General features: G+C 45.0%; 2 protein-coding genes across 2 annotated transcripts in view; one reads left to right on the plus strand and one right to left on the minus strand.

The window, feature by feature from the left end:
* The window catches only part of RIF1 (replication timing regulatory factor 1), a 29,152-nt gene extending 26,994 nt beyond the window's left edge, over positions 1-2,158 (plus strand). The window contains exons 30-35 of the mRNA XM_066323197.1: positions 100-231; positions 535-612; positions 708-823; positions 1,112-1,265; positions 1,518-1,623; positions 1,923-2,158. Coding sequence (XP_066179294.1) covers positions 100-231; positions 535-612; positions 708-823; positions 1,112-1,265; positions 1,518-1,623; positions 1,923-2,158 — 822 coding nt within the window. The remainder of the gene's footprint in view (positions 1-99; positions 232-534; positions 613-707; positions 824-1,111; positions 1,266-1,517; positions 1,624-1,922) is intronic.
* Positions 2,159-4,750: 2,592 nt separating this feature from the next.
* NEB (nebulin) overlaps positions 4,751-17,946 on the minus strand; it is a 99,360-nt gene continuing 86,164 nt past the window's right edge. The window contains exons 134-151 of the mRNA XM_066323198.1: positions 17,461-17,553; positions 16,901-16,993; positions 16,335-16,427; positions 15,774-15,866; positions 15,211-15,303; positions 13,716-13,808; positions 12,551-12,643; positions 11,993-12,085; positions 11,369-11,461; positions 10,825-10,917; positions 9,996-10,088; positions 9,221-9,313; positions 8,813-8,920; positions 8,420-8,603; positions 7,809-7,901; positions 6,712-6,864; positions 5,891-6,000; positions 4,751-4,980 (exon numbers count right to left, since the gene is read on the minus strand). Coding sequence (XP_066179295.1) covers positions 4,807-4,980; positions 5,891-6,000; positions 6,712-6,864; positions 7,809-7,901; positions 8,420-8,603; positions 8,813-8,920; positions 9,221-9,313; positions 9,996-10,088; positions 10,825-10,917; positions 11,369-11,461; positions 11,993-12,085; positions 12,551-12,643; positions 13,716-13,808; positions 15,211-15,303; positions 15,774-15,866; positions 16,335-16,427; positions 16,901-16,993; positions 17,461-17,553 — 1,938 coding nt within the window. The 3' untranslated portion in view covers positions 4,751-4,806. The remainder of the gene's footprint in view (positions 4,981-5,890; positions 6,001-6,711; positions 6,865-7,808; positions 7,902-8,419; positions 8,604-8,812; positions 8,921-9,220; positions 9,314-9,995; positions 10,089-10,824; positions 10,918-11,368; positions 11,462-11,992; positions 12,086-12,550; positions 12,644-13,715; positions 13,809-15,210; positions 15,304-15,773; positions 15,867-16,334; positions 16,428-16,900; positions 16,994-17,460; positions 17,554-17,946) is intronic.

Consider the following 17,946-nt stretch of genomic DNA (forward strand, 5'->3'; position numbering starts at 1 on the left):
TCAAGAACTTCAGTGATTCTCAACTGAATTGTTTTGTCTCTTTGGACTGACTGTGCTGGGGTGAGTTCCCACTCTAAAACCTCCTTCTCTCCTCCCCAGATCCGTCGAGTCTCTTTTGCAAATCCCATTTTTCAGGAGGGCCTGGCAGACGACATCGACAGGAGGAGTCCTGTCATCAGATCCCATTCCTCACCCTCCTCCAGAAGTCTTAAAATCCTTTCTAACATGCAGGTCAGGGTAAATCCTTTTACAATGTTCTGTGTGTCCCAAGTATTGGTGTATTTATCATAAATCACATGGCTTTGGTGCGTGTTTGTAGTCACTTACACGCAGTTGTAAGAGCTGAGGATCCTCAGTGTAAGGAGCAAAACTTGGCTTTAGCCTGGCTCATTCTGTTACTCTGAACTCAAGTGAACTCTGAGGTGTTAGGGGCTAAAATCTTATTATTAACTGAATTTCTGCTGTTAACTAAATTCCTACCATTAACTGAATTCCTGCCACCCTGAGATATTTTTTTCCTCTTTTTCTATCCAGCACATTACCACTCCAACCAAAGGATTTCTGTCCCCAGGATCTCGTACCCTTAAATTTAAGAGCTCAAAGAAGTGTTTAGTAAGAAGTGCTTTGGTTCATGTTTCTCTTCTATTTATTTTTCTCTGTATTCAGTGTGTGATGGTGGGTTTAATACTTCCCCTGTGTTATCCCAGATCACAGAAATGGCCAAGGAATCCCTCCCGTGCCTTACCAAGTTTGTGTATCCTGCCTTGGCTGGCTGCAAAGCCCCTGTGGATGTCATTTTACCTCAGATCACATCCAACATCTGGTGAGTGGCTTCTTCTTTCTGAAGGTGGCATTCCAATAGAAACTCGAGTCCTTATTGAACTTACAAACCCAGAATTGGAGCCAGAATTCTTTATAAAAGGATTTGGGTTGGTTGGGTGAGGAAGAGATTTGACTGTTTCGGAATTCTTCAGGTACTTTTTTTAAGGAAAAGCTCCCCAGGGGAGTTTGTGCAGGGCCAGGATTTGGATTGCTGATCCCGTGGGTCCAGTCCAGCTCAGGATATTCCCAAATTCTGCACCAATAACTGATTTTCCCTCCCCTGCTGCAGTGCCAGGGGCCTGGGGCAGCTCATCAGAGCCAAGAACATCAAGACTGTGGGAGACCTGAGCACTCTGACAGCCCTGGAAATCAAAACCCTCCCCATCCGCTCCCCCAAAGTCTCCAATGTCAAGAGAGCTCTGAAGGGATACCATGAGCAACAGGTAAAGTTGAATTTTATTAATTCAGTATTAATCTGATGTCTTTTTTTTTCCTTCATTAAAAACAGCACTTTAAATCCTAATCCCTGCCTGCCTCAGTCCCATGAATTCACCCTGCAGGTGACTTGGTTAAATTAGTATTATTAACAGGAAAAGTGAGTGGATTGATTGTGAGGTTAAAATAATATCTCACCATGTCGTCTAAATTTTCTTTTTCCAATCTAAAAATGTGTTCTCTCCCCAAAAAATGCCCAGGTAAAATCTCGAGTGTGGGAGGAAAGCACAGTCCCGGAGGAGGCTGAGAAGCCTGGAAATGATGAGGAGAAATCTCTCAGTGGAGATGAGGAGAAACTTGCAGCAGGTACCTGCTGGTGGCTTTTTGCTTTGGGTTTGGAGGGTTCTGCTGTCCTGTCTTCATTCTCTGCTGGTGGCAACAGGAGAGAACGAAGACAATTCTTTTTATTTGGGGTTTAGTTTTATTCTAACAATCCTGATCCAAAACTCACCCTGAGGAAGGGCAGGGTGGAGTCCATTTGCTGGGAATGTTTCCCGTGGAATAAATAAATGGAATAACTACTCTGTAGGCTGCTCAGAGATGTGATTTTGCACCAAACCAACCGGAAATTCAGCTTGGATTCCCCTGCACTTCTCTCCTTTCAGATTTGATCGACACAGCCACCACCAGCAGCAGCAGCAGCAGCAGCAGTGAGCAGCCCCAGGGGGATCTCGTGGGGCAGATCCAGGCTCTGGCTGCCCAGCTGAGCTCAGAAGATCTGCGTGGCTACTCTGGCCAGCAGCTCTTTGAGATGCAGGAGAGGCTGGCAGGGATGGCCTCGAGCATCCTGCGGAGCCTGCGGGAGCGCTGGCACTCCCCTCCCCACGGGGACCCCCAGTAGCCACAGCCAGGGACAGCCCCCAGGCCTTGGTACCACCCTTCACTGGCTGCTCACTCGCTCCTTCTCGCACCGTTTCTCCTCTAGGCTATTTTATAACACCTCCATGGACTTTTTCTTTCATTTTTCTTTTCTTTTTTCTTTTCTTTTCTTTTTTCTTTTCTTTTTTCTTTTCTTTTTTCTTTTCTTTTTTCTTTTCTTTTTCTTTTTCTTTTTCTTTTTTTCTTTCTTTTTTCGTTCTTTTTTCGTTCTTTTTTCGTTCTTTTTTCTTTCTTTCTTTCTCTTCTTTCTCTTCTTTCTTTCTTTCTTTCTTTCTTTCTTTCTTTTCTTTCTTTTCTTTCTTTTCTTTCTTTTTTTCTTTTCTTCTTTTCTTCTTTTGCTTTCTTTTTTCTTCTTTTCTTTCTTTTTTCTTTCTTTTCTTCTTTTTTCTTTCTTTTCTTTTCTGTTTTCTTTCTTTTTTTCTTTCTTTTTCTTTCTTTTTCTTTTTTCTTTCTTTTTCTTTTTCTTCCATTTTTGTTTTCTTTTGACTTTTTTTCTTTCCCCTTTTTGTTTTCCCCCCTTTTCCCCCCTTTTCCCCCTTTTCCCCACTTTTCCCCCCTTTTTCCCCCCCCTTTTTTCCCCCCTTTACCCCTTTTTCCCCCCTTTCCCCTTTTCCCCACTTTTTTTTCCCCCCTTTTTCCCCCCTTTTTTTTTCCATTGGTTTCTTTGGCCCCCTGTTTTCTGTGCTCCTTTTTTCTCCTTTAAAAATAGTTTTTGTTGGTGGTTTTTTTTTTCCCCTCCCCAAATTTACAGGACTCTTTCCTCCCTGGCAGAGGTGTTTCTATGGAATTGCTATGCATCTTTCTTTCAGGCACTGAAAGAAAAACCTGACAATGCTGTGCAATAGCAAAGACTGTGAAAAACCAAACCAAACAGAGTAATTAAATTATTTTTTTGGTTTTTTTTTTTTTCAAACCCAAAGTGTTCTTACTGCTGCAAACTCTTGCTGTGGGCTCTTCCCTTTGGAGCTGCTGCAGCTCTGGCAGCACGTGTGAGCTGAGCTGGGCTTAATTCCTTCCAGCAGGAGCCTGGGATTTGTACTGGATCTATTTTTCCATGTATTTTTGTACGAGGAAATGTGCTTGGACAGGTGAAAGGCCCTGCAAAGCTTCCCAGGCCTTTGCTGGCAGCAGTTCTCCATGTGGGAAGTTGGTTTTTGTGTTTTCCGCGGGGAAATGGATGGATTGGACAAGAGCTCTTTGTATATTGTGTACAGACTCACAGCAGATGTTGGGTAATAATTTATGGAGTTTTAATTGCATGGACTGCATTGCTGCTTCTTGGGAGACCAGCCAGAATTCCCAGGTTTTCCCCTCTGGAATTCTGATCTGTATATATTGTACTGTTTGCTATCCCAGATGGATGTTTATTGAAAGGAACTGCTGCGGGTGGTTTTAGAACTTTTACACGGGCAAATAAAAGAGCAAATAGTTCCCAAACCTTGGTCGTGGTTTGGTGGTTTCTGGGCTGGTTTTTTTTTTTTTTTCTCTCTGGTTTTCCATCAAATTCGGGTTCCCAAGGCTGGGAGGGACCTTGGAATGTCCTGTGGGCTGCAAAGCTCAGAGTGTTCTTTGCCCTGTTCGTGTCTCATGGAGAGAAGGGACAGGACAAAGAGCTACACGAGGGAAGCTCTCTGTGGTTTTCTTGCTGTTCTGAGAAGTTACTTTGGTTCCAGATCTGCCTCCTTAGGAGAGTTCAGCTGCCCTGGGCAGGTGAGGATGTTCCTGACACAGGGAAAGGGTTTAAATCCCAGCTCCCAGTGCCTGCACTGCTGCATCCTGCCTTGGGGAAGGACATTTCCCTTCCAGGCTGCCTCTGCTGGAATTCCCTCTGGACTCTGAACTCCTCAGGGGTGACACTACAGCAGCCCCTGCTGGTAACCTGGCTTCACACACACTATCCAGGGATGTTTGTTCCCTTCTTTCCTGGGGAGTGGCTGCTACTGGGAACTGCAGCAGATGAAGGAAAACATGATGTCCAAGTGTGAAATAACCCCAGATCTGGGTCCTTGCCTTCCTCAGTGCAGTTTGTGGGGTGAATTCCCTTTCCCAGCACCACAGAATCCATCCAGTACTGCAGAAACCTCAGCTTTATTCATCACTAATTTACAAGAAATCACAGCTTTTGCCCCCAGAACAGTGGCAGAACACGTTCATGAGAGCTCAGCAAGCAGGAGAGGGGTGGTTGCTTTTCCCTCCCCAAATAAATTGGTTTGAAATACAAAGCTTTAAATGGAAAAGGAAGTGAGGAGATACAAACGTTTTAGAACAGCCCAGAACAATTCTCTCTTTGTGGGAGAATGAATCACACATAATGTGTGTGTTTAGTAATGGAATTTAGAGATGGTGTTTGATGAAGTATTTGAAATTCCAGACAACATTTGGAAGTTGGGAGAAAGTCTGAAGTCTGGCATTGGGACAAAGAAACGCAGGATCTGCTTTTTAAAATGTGAAATATTCCAGGTGTGGTTTGCTCTGCAGTTTATTCTGTTGTGGCTGAGGGGGCCACGAAGCCCTGGAGGAGGTGACCTTAACCCCGGGTGCCATGTCCCAGCCCCAGGGGAGGTGACCTTAACCCCGGGTGACATGTCCCAGCCCCGGGGCAGGCCGGGCTCACACGGCCTCCACGTAGTTGGCCGGCAGCATTCCGGTTTTGCCGGTTCTCTGCACGGTGCCGTACATCCAGCCCTCATCGATGGCCTGCACGTTGACAATGGTGTCCCCGTCCTTGAAGGACACCTCGTCTGCATCCGCCGCCGTGTAGTCGTACATGGCCCGGAACGTCTTCTGCAGGGACACAGGGGACACGGGGGACAGGGTCAGAGCCTTACAGGGGACACAAGGGACGTGGTCACACCGCGACATGGCCCAGAACCTCTTCTGAAGGGACACAAGGGACATGGCCAAAACCTTACAGGGGACAGGACGTCTCTTCAGGGACACAAAGGGACATGGTCAAACCCTGGCATGGCCCTGAATGTCTTCTGCAGGGACACAAAGGATCACAAAGGGACTGGGTCAAACCCCAGCAGCCACACGGGTCAGAAAGGTACATGATCCAACTGTGGCATAGCCCTGAATGTCCTCTGCAGGGACAGGAAGGGACACAGCTGTCACCATGGCCCTGAATGTCCTGCCAGGGCCAGAGGGGACATGGTCAAAGCCCAGGGGTTGGGAACTGGTGTCACAGCAGGGTCCCCCCCTGAGCACCTTGGGTACCCGAGTGCCACAACCCCGGGCTTTGCTGGTGACACCGAGCCTGAGCAGTGACCTCAGGGTGCTCAGGGCCACCATCAGTGTCACTGATGGTCACTACAAGTGTCACTTTCCAGTTGTTGCCTCCCAGCAGTTTATAGAGGTGATGCCATTCCCACTGTCCTTTGCTCCAGAGGCAATCTGAATGAGCCCTTCTTCCCACTCCTAAATTTTCCAGTGTCGAGTAGGAAGAAGGGCTTATTCCAAGTTCCCAGGTGCTCATTCCAAGTTCTCAGGTGCTAATTCCAAGTTTTTAGGTGCTAATTCCAAGTTCCCGTGCACAGGGGAGGCTCTGTCCCATTTCTGTCACTGTCACACCTCACCTGGTTTCATCCAGCGCTTCATCCCCATGGATTGGGATGCCACCAACCCACCCTTGGATTAAGAGCATTAATTACTGTCCGCGGGGGCCGTGTCCCCAGCCCGGGGCCATGTCACTCACCCCGGCAGTGGAGGGGTGTGAGGGCACCGAGGACACCGTGGTCTGCTGGGTGGCCACGGAGGAGGAGCGCTGCTGGGGCAGCTCAATGGTCTTCACCTGCTTATAGCCCACTGCGGGAGAGAGGGGTGAGTATGGCACAGGGCAAAGGTCACGGGGTATTATGGGATGGGGACAGGCCTATTGGGGCAAAGGTCATGGGGGTATTATGGGATGGGGACGGGCCTATTGGGGCAAAGGTCATGGTCTGGGGTTATTATGGGATGGGGACAGGGCCTATTGGGGCAAAGGTCACGGTGTGGGGTTATTATGGGATGGGGACGGGCCTATTGGGGCAAAGGTCACGGTGTGGGGTTATTATGGGATGGGGACGGGCCTATTGGGGCAAAGGTCATGGCGTGGGGTTATTATGGGATGGGGACGGGCCTATTGGGGCAAAGGTCATGGTCTGGGGTTATTATGGGATGGGGACAGGGCCCTAGGGGTAAAGGTCATGGTCTGGGGTTATTATGGGATGGGGACGGGGCCCTCGGGGCAAAGGTCATGGTCTGGGGTTATTATGGGATGGTGATGGAGCTGTCGGGGTAAAGATCATGGTGTGAGGTTATTATGGGGTGGTGATGGAGCTGGTCGGGATAAAGATCATTGTGCGGAGGTTGTTATAGGATTGTGATGGAGCTGATAAAGATCAGGATCAGGCCCCTGGGACTGGTCGAAATCAGTTTAAAATGTAACACTTTTAGCGTTAGCTGTGCCAACTCAGCGCTTAGGAGCTGTGGTTGCTCCTGGCTGTGGGCGTTCCTGTGTGGCAGGCTGTGCTGTACCTGTGGCCGTGGTGGTGAAGAAGCCCCCGTTGCTGTAGTAGGACAGGCGCTGGTCGGTGCCGTCCGAAGGCTCCGATTTCTCGTCGGCCGCTCCGCTGATGCTCAGGGCGCTGGCGGAGCGCGAGTGCTCCCGGCTGCGGCGCTGCGCCTGGACTGCGGGACAGCAGGGACTGTCACCGCCCCGGGGCTCGGGGACACCACCCTGGGGCTCGGGGACACCACCCTGCAGCTTTGAGTCACCACCCCTGGGGCTCTCAGTGTCACCAACCCTGGGGCCCAAAATCACCACCCTGGGGTTCCCAGAGCCACCATCCCTGGGGCTCCCAGTGCCACCACCCCTGGGGCTCTCAGTGTCACCAACCCTGGGGCTCCCACTGCCACCAACCCTGGGGCTCTCAGAGTCACCAACCCTGGGGTTCAAAGTCACCAAGCCAAGGCTCAGTCACCAGCCCTGGGTCTCCCAAAGTCCCCAACCCTGGGGCTCCCACAGCCACCACCCCAGGGGCGGAGTCACCAAGCCCAGAGTTGTCACCTCATAAAACCCAGCCCTGCTAAGCTCAACCTTTCCATAATCCCAGTGTAGTTTTATAGTTCCATAGTGGCATTTCCCAGTGCTTTTTGAAGTATTCCATGCTGAAGTCCTGCCCTCCCTTGACTCTCTCAGCCTTTCTCCAGCCTCTTTCCCCTTAGTCCTGGCTGCTTCCAAAATTTTTATCTTAATTATCCTGTGATTTTCTTCCTGGCATCGCACTGAGCCATCCCCACAATTTTCTACCATCCAGGTATTTTTCCTCTCAGACAGGAGTTTAAAAGAAGGCCACTGAGAACAGCCTGTAATTCCAAAAGGAAGCACAGGCTGTATGATGGCAGCTGTAGATCCTATAAACACTCCTCCTCCTGCCTCTGCTAGATCATTTTATGATAGGAAGATTAAAAATGTACTTTTGAACATAAGTTACGCCGGTGAGGAGCAGCTACAGCCAATTTCTTCCCTGTCCCCTGTGTCCCTTGGGGTCTCTCAGCTCTGTTTGGCACCCAGACCATGCCCTCAGAGGAGTTTAAATCCCACTTTCCCCCTGTGGAGCCCGTGGACACACCTGAGATCATGTGCAGGCTGCGGGACTGGATGTTGTCCTCGGCGGGGTCGTAGTCGAAGACGGAGCCGGGGTTGGTTCTCCACACCCGGAGCCCTGCAGGGGAAATGGCATTTCCTGAGCAGCACAGCCTGGCCTGGACAGCAGCACAGGAGCTGTGCCCTCCCCTGCCCCAGCAGTGGCCAAAGCCAGGTTGGACATTGGGGCTTGGAGTAACCTGGGGTAGTGGAAGGTGTCCTGCTCATGGCAGGGTGTGACTGGATGAGCTTTAATGTCCCTCCACCCCAAATCAGTCTGGAATTCTTCAAAAAGTCACCCTGATTTTAGAAATTAGTGCTTAATTCTGTAGCACAGATCAGGCTTTTTTTGCAATCAATCTACAGCAAGGTGTTTCTCTAATCCATAGAGGTGGAGTTAAAAATAGAAGAGCCATAAATGCAGCGTGACACTATCAAGGAGAGGACAGCAGCTCACAGGTCATTTACAGCTGTTGGGAGAGAACATTTTCAAAAGGGACTTGGATGAGAACATCTCCAGGTGATGATGAATTGGAATTGATGTGGCTGAGCTGAAATGAAACCCGTGCTGTAAGAGATGTGCCCGGGTCTCCTGACCTGTGAGGTTCTCCTGGTCCTGGTCCACGCGTTTGCGCTCCATCTCCACCACCCTCCTCTGGATGCCCCTGTAGCTGATGTCACTGAAGTCCTGCATGTTCTTCTTCACCCGCTCCGTGATGGGGTCGGTCACCACGGGCGTGAAGCTCCCTTTGCTCTTCTCAAAGTCCTCGTGGTACTTCACCTGCAATCCCAAAGGACTGTGATTCCCAGCACGGAGAGCTCCTCAACCTTGCCCTTCCCAATCCTGACAGAGCCCAATCCCAAACTGGCTTCAGCATTAAAACCTGGCTCACCACACCTGGTAGGACACTTTGTCCTTGCTGCCAGGTGGGTTTATTTTTACATTTAACTGCCCTCACAGGAGAAGGACACCTCTGGGAGTGTCCTTACAGTGGAGATGTGTTTCTGGGTCTCCCGCACACGCCGCATCTCCGGGGTGTCCAGCACATAGGCAGCTTTTCCTTGGACTTGCTTGCGGAAACTGTCGGAGTAAAGAACCTGCCAGGGGAGGAGGACAGGATTTACCTCTGGAGCACCAGGCTGGCAAGGAAGAGGCTGTTCCAGATTTTTATACATTTTTTATACGTGACTCTTGCTGAAGAACCACGATTTTATACATCACAGAGTGTTACGGCAGTAATTTGAAATTTAACTTCTTAAAAAAACACCCCAAGCGAACCCAACTCATCACAGAAACACTTAATTGCAGCAGAAAGCTTTACAGAATCCCCTGTGGCTCCATATCCTTCCAAAGAAGGATTTCAGGGGTGGAATGTTCTCTCCCTGAGTTTCACCCACCGAGCTGATGTTCTCCTGGTTGCGTTTGGCTCTCTCCATCTCCGGGGTCAGCGGGGTCGGGGTTCCCTTGGCCATGTGCTCCTTGTACAGCACCTGCAGGGCACAAAGATATGTGGGCAACAGCTCGGGCTGGGAGAATTCCAGCTTTTCCTGGGAGTGGGGTTAATGTTCAAGCAAAGTCAGCCCTGCAAGAGTGGAAACGATCTTGGGAAACAAAGCGGCTGAAACGTTATTGGCAAAAGGTAAAAAAATTTAAAAAAAAATCTAAGGGAAAATAGGCAAAAATAAGGAAAACTGGGAAAATCAGGCTGAATTAGGTGGAGTTTGGCTGAGGATGGTTATTTTGGACACAAGGTGCTTGGCTGTGCTTTCAGTACCGAGCTGATTTGTTCCTGGTTCCGCTTGACTCTCTCCATCTCCGGAGTGACCGGGCTGGGAGTGGCCTTCCCTAAACCTTCCCTGTAAGCAACCTACAGACCACAAAGGAACTCGGTCACCGGGGCAGAACTCCACAACTGGGATGTTACTGGCTTTACACTCAACACCAGCCGTTAGGGGAAAAAAAAACCAACCCCAAAAAAGTCAGGAAAAATCGTATTAACAAGTTAAACGACTTTTGAAGTTACGGCACTTAAGAGGTGACTTTGTAAAGAGAAAAAAATTAGAGGGTTAAATAAAACCAGGCAGAGTGAGGTTATTCAGAAGAGCTCTAGGACATGGTGTGGTGTTAAGCAGGGCAGTGGGAGGTTTGGGAAGGGTTTCCCTGGGGGAATACCGAGCTGATCTGCTCCTGGTTGCGTTTGACTCGCTCCATCTCGGGAGTGACGGGCGTGGGGGTCGCCTGCCCCACGTTCTCTTTGTACAACACCTGCGGGACACAGAACAACCCCCCCGGGCTCTTAAACAACCCCAAAACACCGGGGCTGGAACACAAATGATTGCTTTTGTTACCAGATTTCAAAACCTCAAACGTTTAGTGCTGCCGGGAGGGGTGAGGAGCAGGGAGAGGGGATTTGGGGTTATAGGGGCTCTATCCAGGTGCTGGGTGGCTCCAGAGGCTCAGGACATGCCTCTGGCTCTAAAAAGCTGTTTAAGAAATGCTTTTTAAATCTATATTTAAAGCAGTTCCTGATCTTTTTGGAAGGAAGGTTGAATTTTCCTTCCACGCTGTCCCAAAAAATGATGTCAGGGATGGGTGTTTTTCCCTGAAGTCAAATCCGCCTGAAAATCCAATGAAAAGGTGAAACACAGAGAGAAACCTGAATATCCCTGGAAAACCTTGGACAGTGGGAGGTAAGGGAATGAAATGAGCTCTATGTCCCTTCCAAGCCAAACATTCCCCACCAAGGATTCCAAACTCTTGAGATGGTCTGGATAGAACCCACAAATTCACAAACCAAGTTGTAAAAAAAAGCCTAAAATTCTGGCTCACACCGTTAACACCGAAGTGATTTGGGTTTAGAAGGAGCAATTAATGTGCAGAAAAAAAATAAATAAATACATCTCTTTTTTTTTAAATAATGAAAACCAGCTCTGAGTGAGAGTTAGGCTGTTACTTGATTAAGTTGAAGCACAAAGGAAACCAGAAATTTCTGGGCAGGTACCGAGCTAATGATCTCTTGATTGCGTTTGACTCTCTCCATCTCGGGGGTGATGGGGGTCGGGGTCACCTTCCCCACATTTTCCTTGTACAAAACCTACGGGATGCAAGGGAGTATCCAAACGTCATTGAAAAGGAAAACAACAACAACAACAAAAAACCCCAAAAAGCAGAACAAGAAGCTTTTTTTTTTTTTTTTTTTTTTTTTTTTTTTTAAACACTGAGTTAGGGCTGGAGCACAGGAGGAGGAATTGGAGCTCTGCCATTAATCTGGGATTGCAGGAACGGGCCCTGGCTGGAATCATCGGCGTGCAGGTGGAGTAAGAAAGGGTTAAAAAAAACTCAGGACAACAACATCCATCCCAAAAAGGGATTTTTTTCCCTAGTAAAACCCTGCCTGGGGCAGCGTTAAGGAGAAGCCGGTGCGGTTTGTGTGCGAGCACGGGGGCACAGGGTCATTTCAGGGGTTAATAAGCACGGGTTGCTGATGCTCCAGCCGGGTTAAACACTTCACTCCGGTTTTTAGGAACTTTTCCTGCGGCAAGTACCGAGCTAATGATCTCTTGGTTGCGTTTGACTCTCTCCATCTCGGGGGTGACGGGGGTGGGGGTGGCTTTCCCTATGTTTTCCTTATACAACACCTGCGGGATGAGAGAAAGGAGCCAGAGAAAGCCACAGTCAGTAACAGCTCTCCCGATAAATTCCTTTTTTTTAATTCCCCTTGGATTTAGTGCCCCAGGTGGTTTGAAAGCAGGTCCTGGGCACTGTTTTAGTAGAGAAGTAGTTTGGCAGCCCGGCTTGGACTGCTGGTGATAAATGGGGTAAGTATTGCATCAAAGAGCACAAAATCCCACTGGAAAACTCAATTAACTGCTTTAAAAGAAACGGCAGCACTGCAGAGAAAAGGATTTGAGCGGGTTTAGGGTTAGAACAGGACATTAAAATCACTCTTAAAACCGAGATCAACTGAACCGAGTTAACATTTCAACCTGAGAAAGCCACGAGTGAGGAGTGAGCCCTGCTCTGAGCTGCTTCGGAGCAGGGCCAGCAGAGTTATTTTGGGATAAATCCTTCTCCAAACGGTTAAAAAAAGGGCTTCAAAAGAGTTAAAAGGTTTCAACCGTGGGTTTTAAAGAGTTAAAAAAGGGAAGTTTTGGCTCTTGGCAAAGTACCGAGCTGCAAATCTCCTGGTTGCGTTTGACCCTCTCCATCTCGGGGGTGACAGGAGTGGGGGTCCCTGTCCCCACGCTCTCCTTGTACAACACCTGCACAACAAGAAACCGTCCAGACCCATCAGCCACCTCGGAAATCCACAAAATCCGAATTTTCCGGCGGAATGGGAGCGTTATTACCCCCACTGCAGAACTCCTGAGGAGTCACACCCTCCCTCATCCACGGTTAAAGCAAGGCACGAAGAATTCCAAGTATTAAAAAAAATAATAAAACCCCAACAAACCACATATAAAAAGGGGAACAAAACGGTTAAAGAATACTTAGAACCACGAAAAAATAAAATGATTTGTAAATAATTCAGAACGACGTCAATATTGGTAAATAATTCCATCAGCGAAGGAGTGAGGAGGAGAGGATGCGTTTATGAGGATGCGTTTATGAGGATGCGCTTATGAGTGGATTAGGCGGAATAAAGAGAGGAATTTTGGGTTTTTTGGGAAGGTTAAGGAGCGGTGGTGGAGTGGGATTAAAGGGAAAAGGCCTGGTGCCCACAATACCGAGCTGAGGTGCTCCTGGTTGCGTTTGACCCGCTCCAGCTCGGGAGTGACCGGGATTGGGGTGCCCGTGCCCGGCTCCTCCCGGTACAGAACCTGCAGGAGAACCAACGGGGCTGGATCAGGGATGGGGGGAAAAAAAAACAACCCAGGACACAAATTCGGGATGGGAGAAAGAAATCCCGCTCCAAAGCAGCAGCTCTGCTCAAAAAACCGGGCAATAAAAGCTGGGAAAGCATCAAGAAATAGTAAATAAATAGCAAATAGCAAATAAAGCACTTCTGGTTCCTGCCACAGCCAGGCGAGGTTTAGTTCTCCAGGAGAAAATCGGGAAAATCAGGAAAATCTCCAGGATAAAATCAAGGAAAATTGGGAAAATTCACTCCACAGAACAAAACTGAAGGTGGGATTAAATAGGGAAAATAGAGTGGGGGTTTTTAAGAGTTAAAACCAAAGGATTGTTGTGGCTAAATAAGGAAAAAAGGGTGGATTTTAAGAGTTTTTTTTTTTTTTTTTTTTAATTATTTTTAGGATTAAATAAAGGAAACAAGATGGGGTTTAAGAGTTAAGGAAATAAAAATTGCTGGGACTAAATAAAGAAAATAGGGTGGATTTTAAGAGTCAAGGAAATAAAATTTGTTGGGATTAAATAAAGGAAACAGGGTGGGGTTTTTAAGAGTTAAAAAAACCAAGATTGCTGGGACTAAATAGGGAAAACAGGGTGGGTTTTTAAGAGGTTTTTTTAAAAGACTCGGGAAAAATAAATAAGGACTACAGGGTGAGTTTTTAAGAGTTTAAAAAAAAGAATTGTTGGGACTAAATAAAGAAAACAGGGTGGATTTTAAGAGTTAAAAAAAGAATTTTTGGGGACTAATCAAGGAAAACAGAGTGGGTTTTTAAGAGTTAAAAAAAAGGTGAGATTCAATTACTAAAACGATATAATTAAAAATGAAGTGAATAAGAACAATATAAGTAACAATTATGAAGGAAAAAAATTCTGGGAGGGACCAGGATATTATTTTTTGGGTAAGTCGATGATAAGGAAACAAGAATACTGTTTTGTTGGTTAAAAAGTATTTTAAAATCGATTAAGAGGGATTTTTAAATTATTTTTAATTCTTTTTAATTTAAAAATTATTAAATTTTGGCTTTTGAAATTCCAAAATACCGAGCTAATGTGTTCTTGATTGCGTTTGACCCTCTCAATCTCGGGGGTGACAGGGGTGGGGGTTCCTGTCCCCAACTCCTCCTTGTACAACACCTGTGGGGCAAGGGGCAAAAAAAATCAGATTTAAAGCATCAGAGAGGGGCTTCTGACACATCCTGGGTGTAAAAATCCCTGGGAATAAAAAAATCATTTAAAATGATGATGTGACTGAGGCTGGAGGAGGGTGGATTCAGGTGGGATAGTGGGAAAAAAGGATATCTTTACATATAAATTATTATGCATAATTATATATCATATATAAACTAGTTATTAATCAATTTATATATAATTTTATATAATAATATACTACTATATTATTATATTGATATACTCATATATTTTATGTATTTTACAGACAATATATTTTATATTATTATATATTTTAATACATTTTATATGTTTATATTTTTATTTTTTATATATATATTTTAAATGTATTGTACATTACATACATATAATTTCCAGTGCTCTCCTGTTTTTAGTGACACTTCCCTCACCTTTCCACACATTCCAACACCCCCAGAACACTTCCAGTGCATCCCTGTCACATTTCCTAAAGGAAAAGGCACCAAACCCAAAGGAAGAGGCACCAAACCCAAAGAAAAGGCACCACACCCAAAGAAAAGGCACCAAACCCAAGGAAGAGGCACCTAATCCAAGGGAAGAGGCACCAAACCCAAAGAAAAGGCACCAAACCCAAGGAAAAGGCACTAAACCCAAGGGAAGAGGCACCAAACCCAAGGAAGAGGCACCAAACCCAAGGAAGAGGCACCAAACCCAAGGGAAGAGGCACCAAACCCAAGGGAAGAGGCACCAAACCCAAGGAAAAGGCACCAAACCCAAGGAAGAGGCACCAAACCCAAGGAAGAGGCACCAAACCCAAAGGAAGAGGCACCAAACCCAAGGAAAAGGCACCAAACCCAAGGAAAAGGCACCAAACCCAAGGAAAAGGCACCAAACCCAAAGGAAGTGGCACCAAACCCAAGGGAAGAGGCACCAAACCCAAGGGAGAGGCACCAAACCCAAGGGAAAGGCACCAAACCCCAGGCAGGAGGAATCCAGGCAGCAATTCCAGGTGATTTTTGTTCCCCATCTCACACCCAGCACAGCAGGCTCAGGGATCACAGCCACGGATTTGGGTCAGGAAAGGAATAGTTTAGATTTTTTATACATGGGAAAACCAAGGGAAAATAAAAAAATACTCAAGGATGGAAGTGATTAATGAAAGGAAAAGGCAGATCATAAAAAATACGTCAGGAAAAAGATGGGAAGAAGGAACGGAAACTCATTAGTGGGACGGATCTCATCAAAATAAATCAGTGATTCCAAAGGAGGGAAAAAAAGGTAAAACACAAGGAATGGGATGATCTTTTGTCAATCAATTATTTGGGGGTTAAGATTATTTTAAAGGGGATTTTTTCGTTATTATTTTTTGGCTTTGGAAATTCCAAAATACCGAGCTAAAGTTTTCTTGATTGCGTTTGACCCTCTCGATCTCAGGGGTGACAGGGGTGGGAGTTCCTGTCCCCAGCTCCTCCTTGTACAACACCTGTGGGGCAACAGGGCAGTCAAAAACAGGGAAAACAACCCAAAAATTCTGCATTTTATGGAGGGAGTTAATGGGATTTTATGTTCACCAAATGTGTCAGAGAGCAGGAAAAATGAGGGAGTGTAAATCAGTTATTAATTGTGATAAGTTCAGGTGGGAATATAAATCTGACTGCTGGGAGAGGCTCCAGTAGAGGAATAAAGTATTATAGACAGGGAATTCAGTAAATTATGAAAAAATAATAGGTTTATAAATGGAAAACTAGCTTAAACTTCAGGAAAAAAATAATTTAATATCCAGTGTTAAATCATAAGGAAAAAGTTATTTTAAAAAATATAAAATATATACCTAAAAATATAAGAGCAGAAAGGGGATTTTTTTATAAGTTAATTTGAGAGGATTTTAAGTTGGCAGGTGTTAAAGAGTTACAGAGAACTGAGGGTTTTTTTTCTGAAAGGATAAAAAGATACCGAGCTAAAATTCTCCTGGTTGCGTTTGACCCTCTCCATCTCAGGAGTGACAGGAACTGGGGTGCCAACCCCCAGCCCCTCCTTGTACAACACCTGTGGGGCAACAGGGCAGTCAAAAACAGGGAAAACAACCAAAAAGTTCTGCATTTTATGGAGGGTGTTAATGGGATTTTATGTTCACCAAATGTGTCAGAGAGCAGGAAAAATGAGGGAGCATAAATCAGTTATTAATTGTGATAAATTCAGCTGGGAATATAAATCTGACTGCTGGGAGAGGCTCCAGCAGAGGAATAAAGTATTATAGACAGGGAATTCAGTAAATTATGAAAAAATAATAGGTTTATAAATGCAAACTAGCTTAAACTTCAGGGAAAAATTTAATTTACATCCAATGTTACATTATAAGGAAAAAGTTATTTTAAAAATATAAAATATATACCTAAAAACATAAGAGCAGAAAGAGGATTTTTTTATAAGTTAATTTGAGAGGATTTTAAGTTGGCAGGTGTTAAAGAGTTACAGAGAACTGAGGGTTTTTTTTCTGAAAGGATAAAAAGATACCGAGCTAAAATTCTCCTGGTTGCGTTTGACCCTCTCCATCTCAGGAGTGACAGGAACTGGGGTGCCAACCCCCAGCCCCTCCTTGTACAACACCTGTGGGGCAACAGGGCAGTCAAAAACAGGGAAAACAACCCAAAAATTCTGCATTTTATGGAGGGAGTTAATGGGATTTTATGCCCACTGAATGTGCCAGAAAGCAGGAAAATCGAGGGAGCATAAATCAGTTATTAATTGTGATAAATTCAGCTGGGAATATAAATCTGACTGCTTGGAGAGGCTCCAGCAGAGGAATAAAGTATTATAGACAGGGAATTCAGTAAATTATGAAAAAAAAATAGGTTTATAAATGCAAACTAGCTTAAACATCATAAAAATTTAATTTACATCCAATATTAAATGAAAAGGAAAAAGTTATTTTTAAAAATAAGTATGTAAAATATATGCCTAAAAACATGAGAGCAGAAAGAGGATTTTTTTATAAGTTAATTTGAGAGGATTTTAAGTTGGCAGGTGTTAAAGAGTTACAGAGAACTGAGGGTTTTGTTTCTGAAATGATAAAAAGATACCGAGCTAAAATTCTCCTGGTTGCGTTTGACCCTCTCCATCTCAGGAGTGACAGGAACTGGGGTGCCAACCCCCAGCCCCTCCTTGTACAACACCTGTGGGGCAACAGGGCAGTCAAAAACAGGGAAAAACGACCAAAAAGTTCTGCATTTTATGGAGGGAGTTAATGGGATTTTATGTTCACCAAATGTGTCAGAGAGCAGGAAAATCGAGGGAGCATAAATCAGTTATTAATTGTGATAAATTCAGCTGGGAATATAAATCTGACTGCTTGGAGAGGCTCCAGCAGAGGAATAAAGTATTATAGACAGGGAATTCAGTAAATTATGAAAAAAAATAGGTTTATAAATGCAAACTAGCTTAAACTTCAGGGAAAAATTTAATTTACATCCAATGTTACATTATAAGGAAAAAGTTATTTTAAAAATATAAAATATATACCTAAAAACATAAGAGCAGAAAGAGGATTTTTTTATAAGTTAATTTGAGAGGATTTTAAGTTGGCAGGTGTTAAAGAGTTACAGAGAACTGAGGGTTTTTTTCTGAAAGGATAAAAAGATACCGAGCTAAAATTCTCCTGGTTGCGTTTGACCCTCTCCATCTCAGGAGTGACAGGAACTGGGGTGCCAACCCCCAGCCCCTCCTTGTACAACACCTGTGGGGCAACAGGAGTGTGGAAAATAAAATAAAATAAATATAAAATGAAAATATTAAATGAATGAAAATCAAATAAAATATATCATTAAAGTTTAAAAATAAAATTAAATATGAAATGAAAGAAAATATAAATTGAAATAAAATATCAAATGAATTAAAAGAAAATTGATTACAAAACAAAATATGAAATGAAATAATGTACAAAATAATTTATAAATAAAAATATTAAAATATAAAATACAAGAGAAAAAGTGGAAGGGGAAGGACAGAAAGGAGAAGAGAAATAATTTAACATTGTGAACCTGCAAAGTGTGAAAAAAAAGAAAGAGTTTTGGTTTGGTCAAAGCTCATCAAAGAGCCCTAAAACAGAACTACAGAATTAAAATTCAGG

This window comes from Sylvia atricapilla, chromosome 7 (genome assembly GCF_009819655.1).
Source record: "Sylvia atricapilla isolate bSylAtr1 chromosome 7, bSylAtr1.pri, whole genome shotgun sequence".
NCBI lineage: Eukaryota > Metazoa > Chordata > Aves > Passeriformes > Sylviidae > Sylvia > Sylvia atricapilla.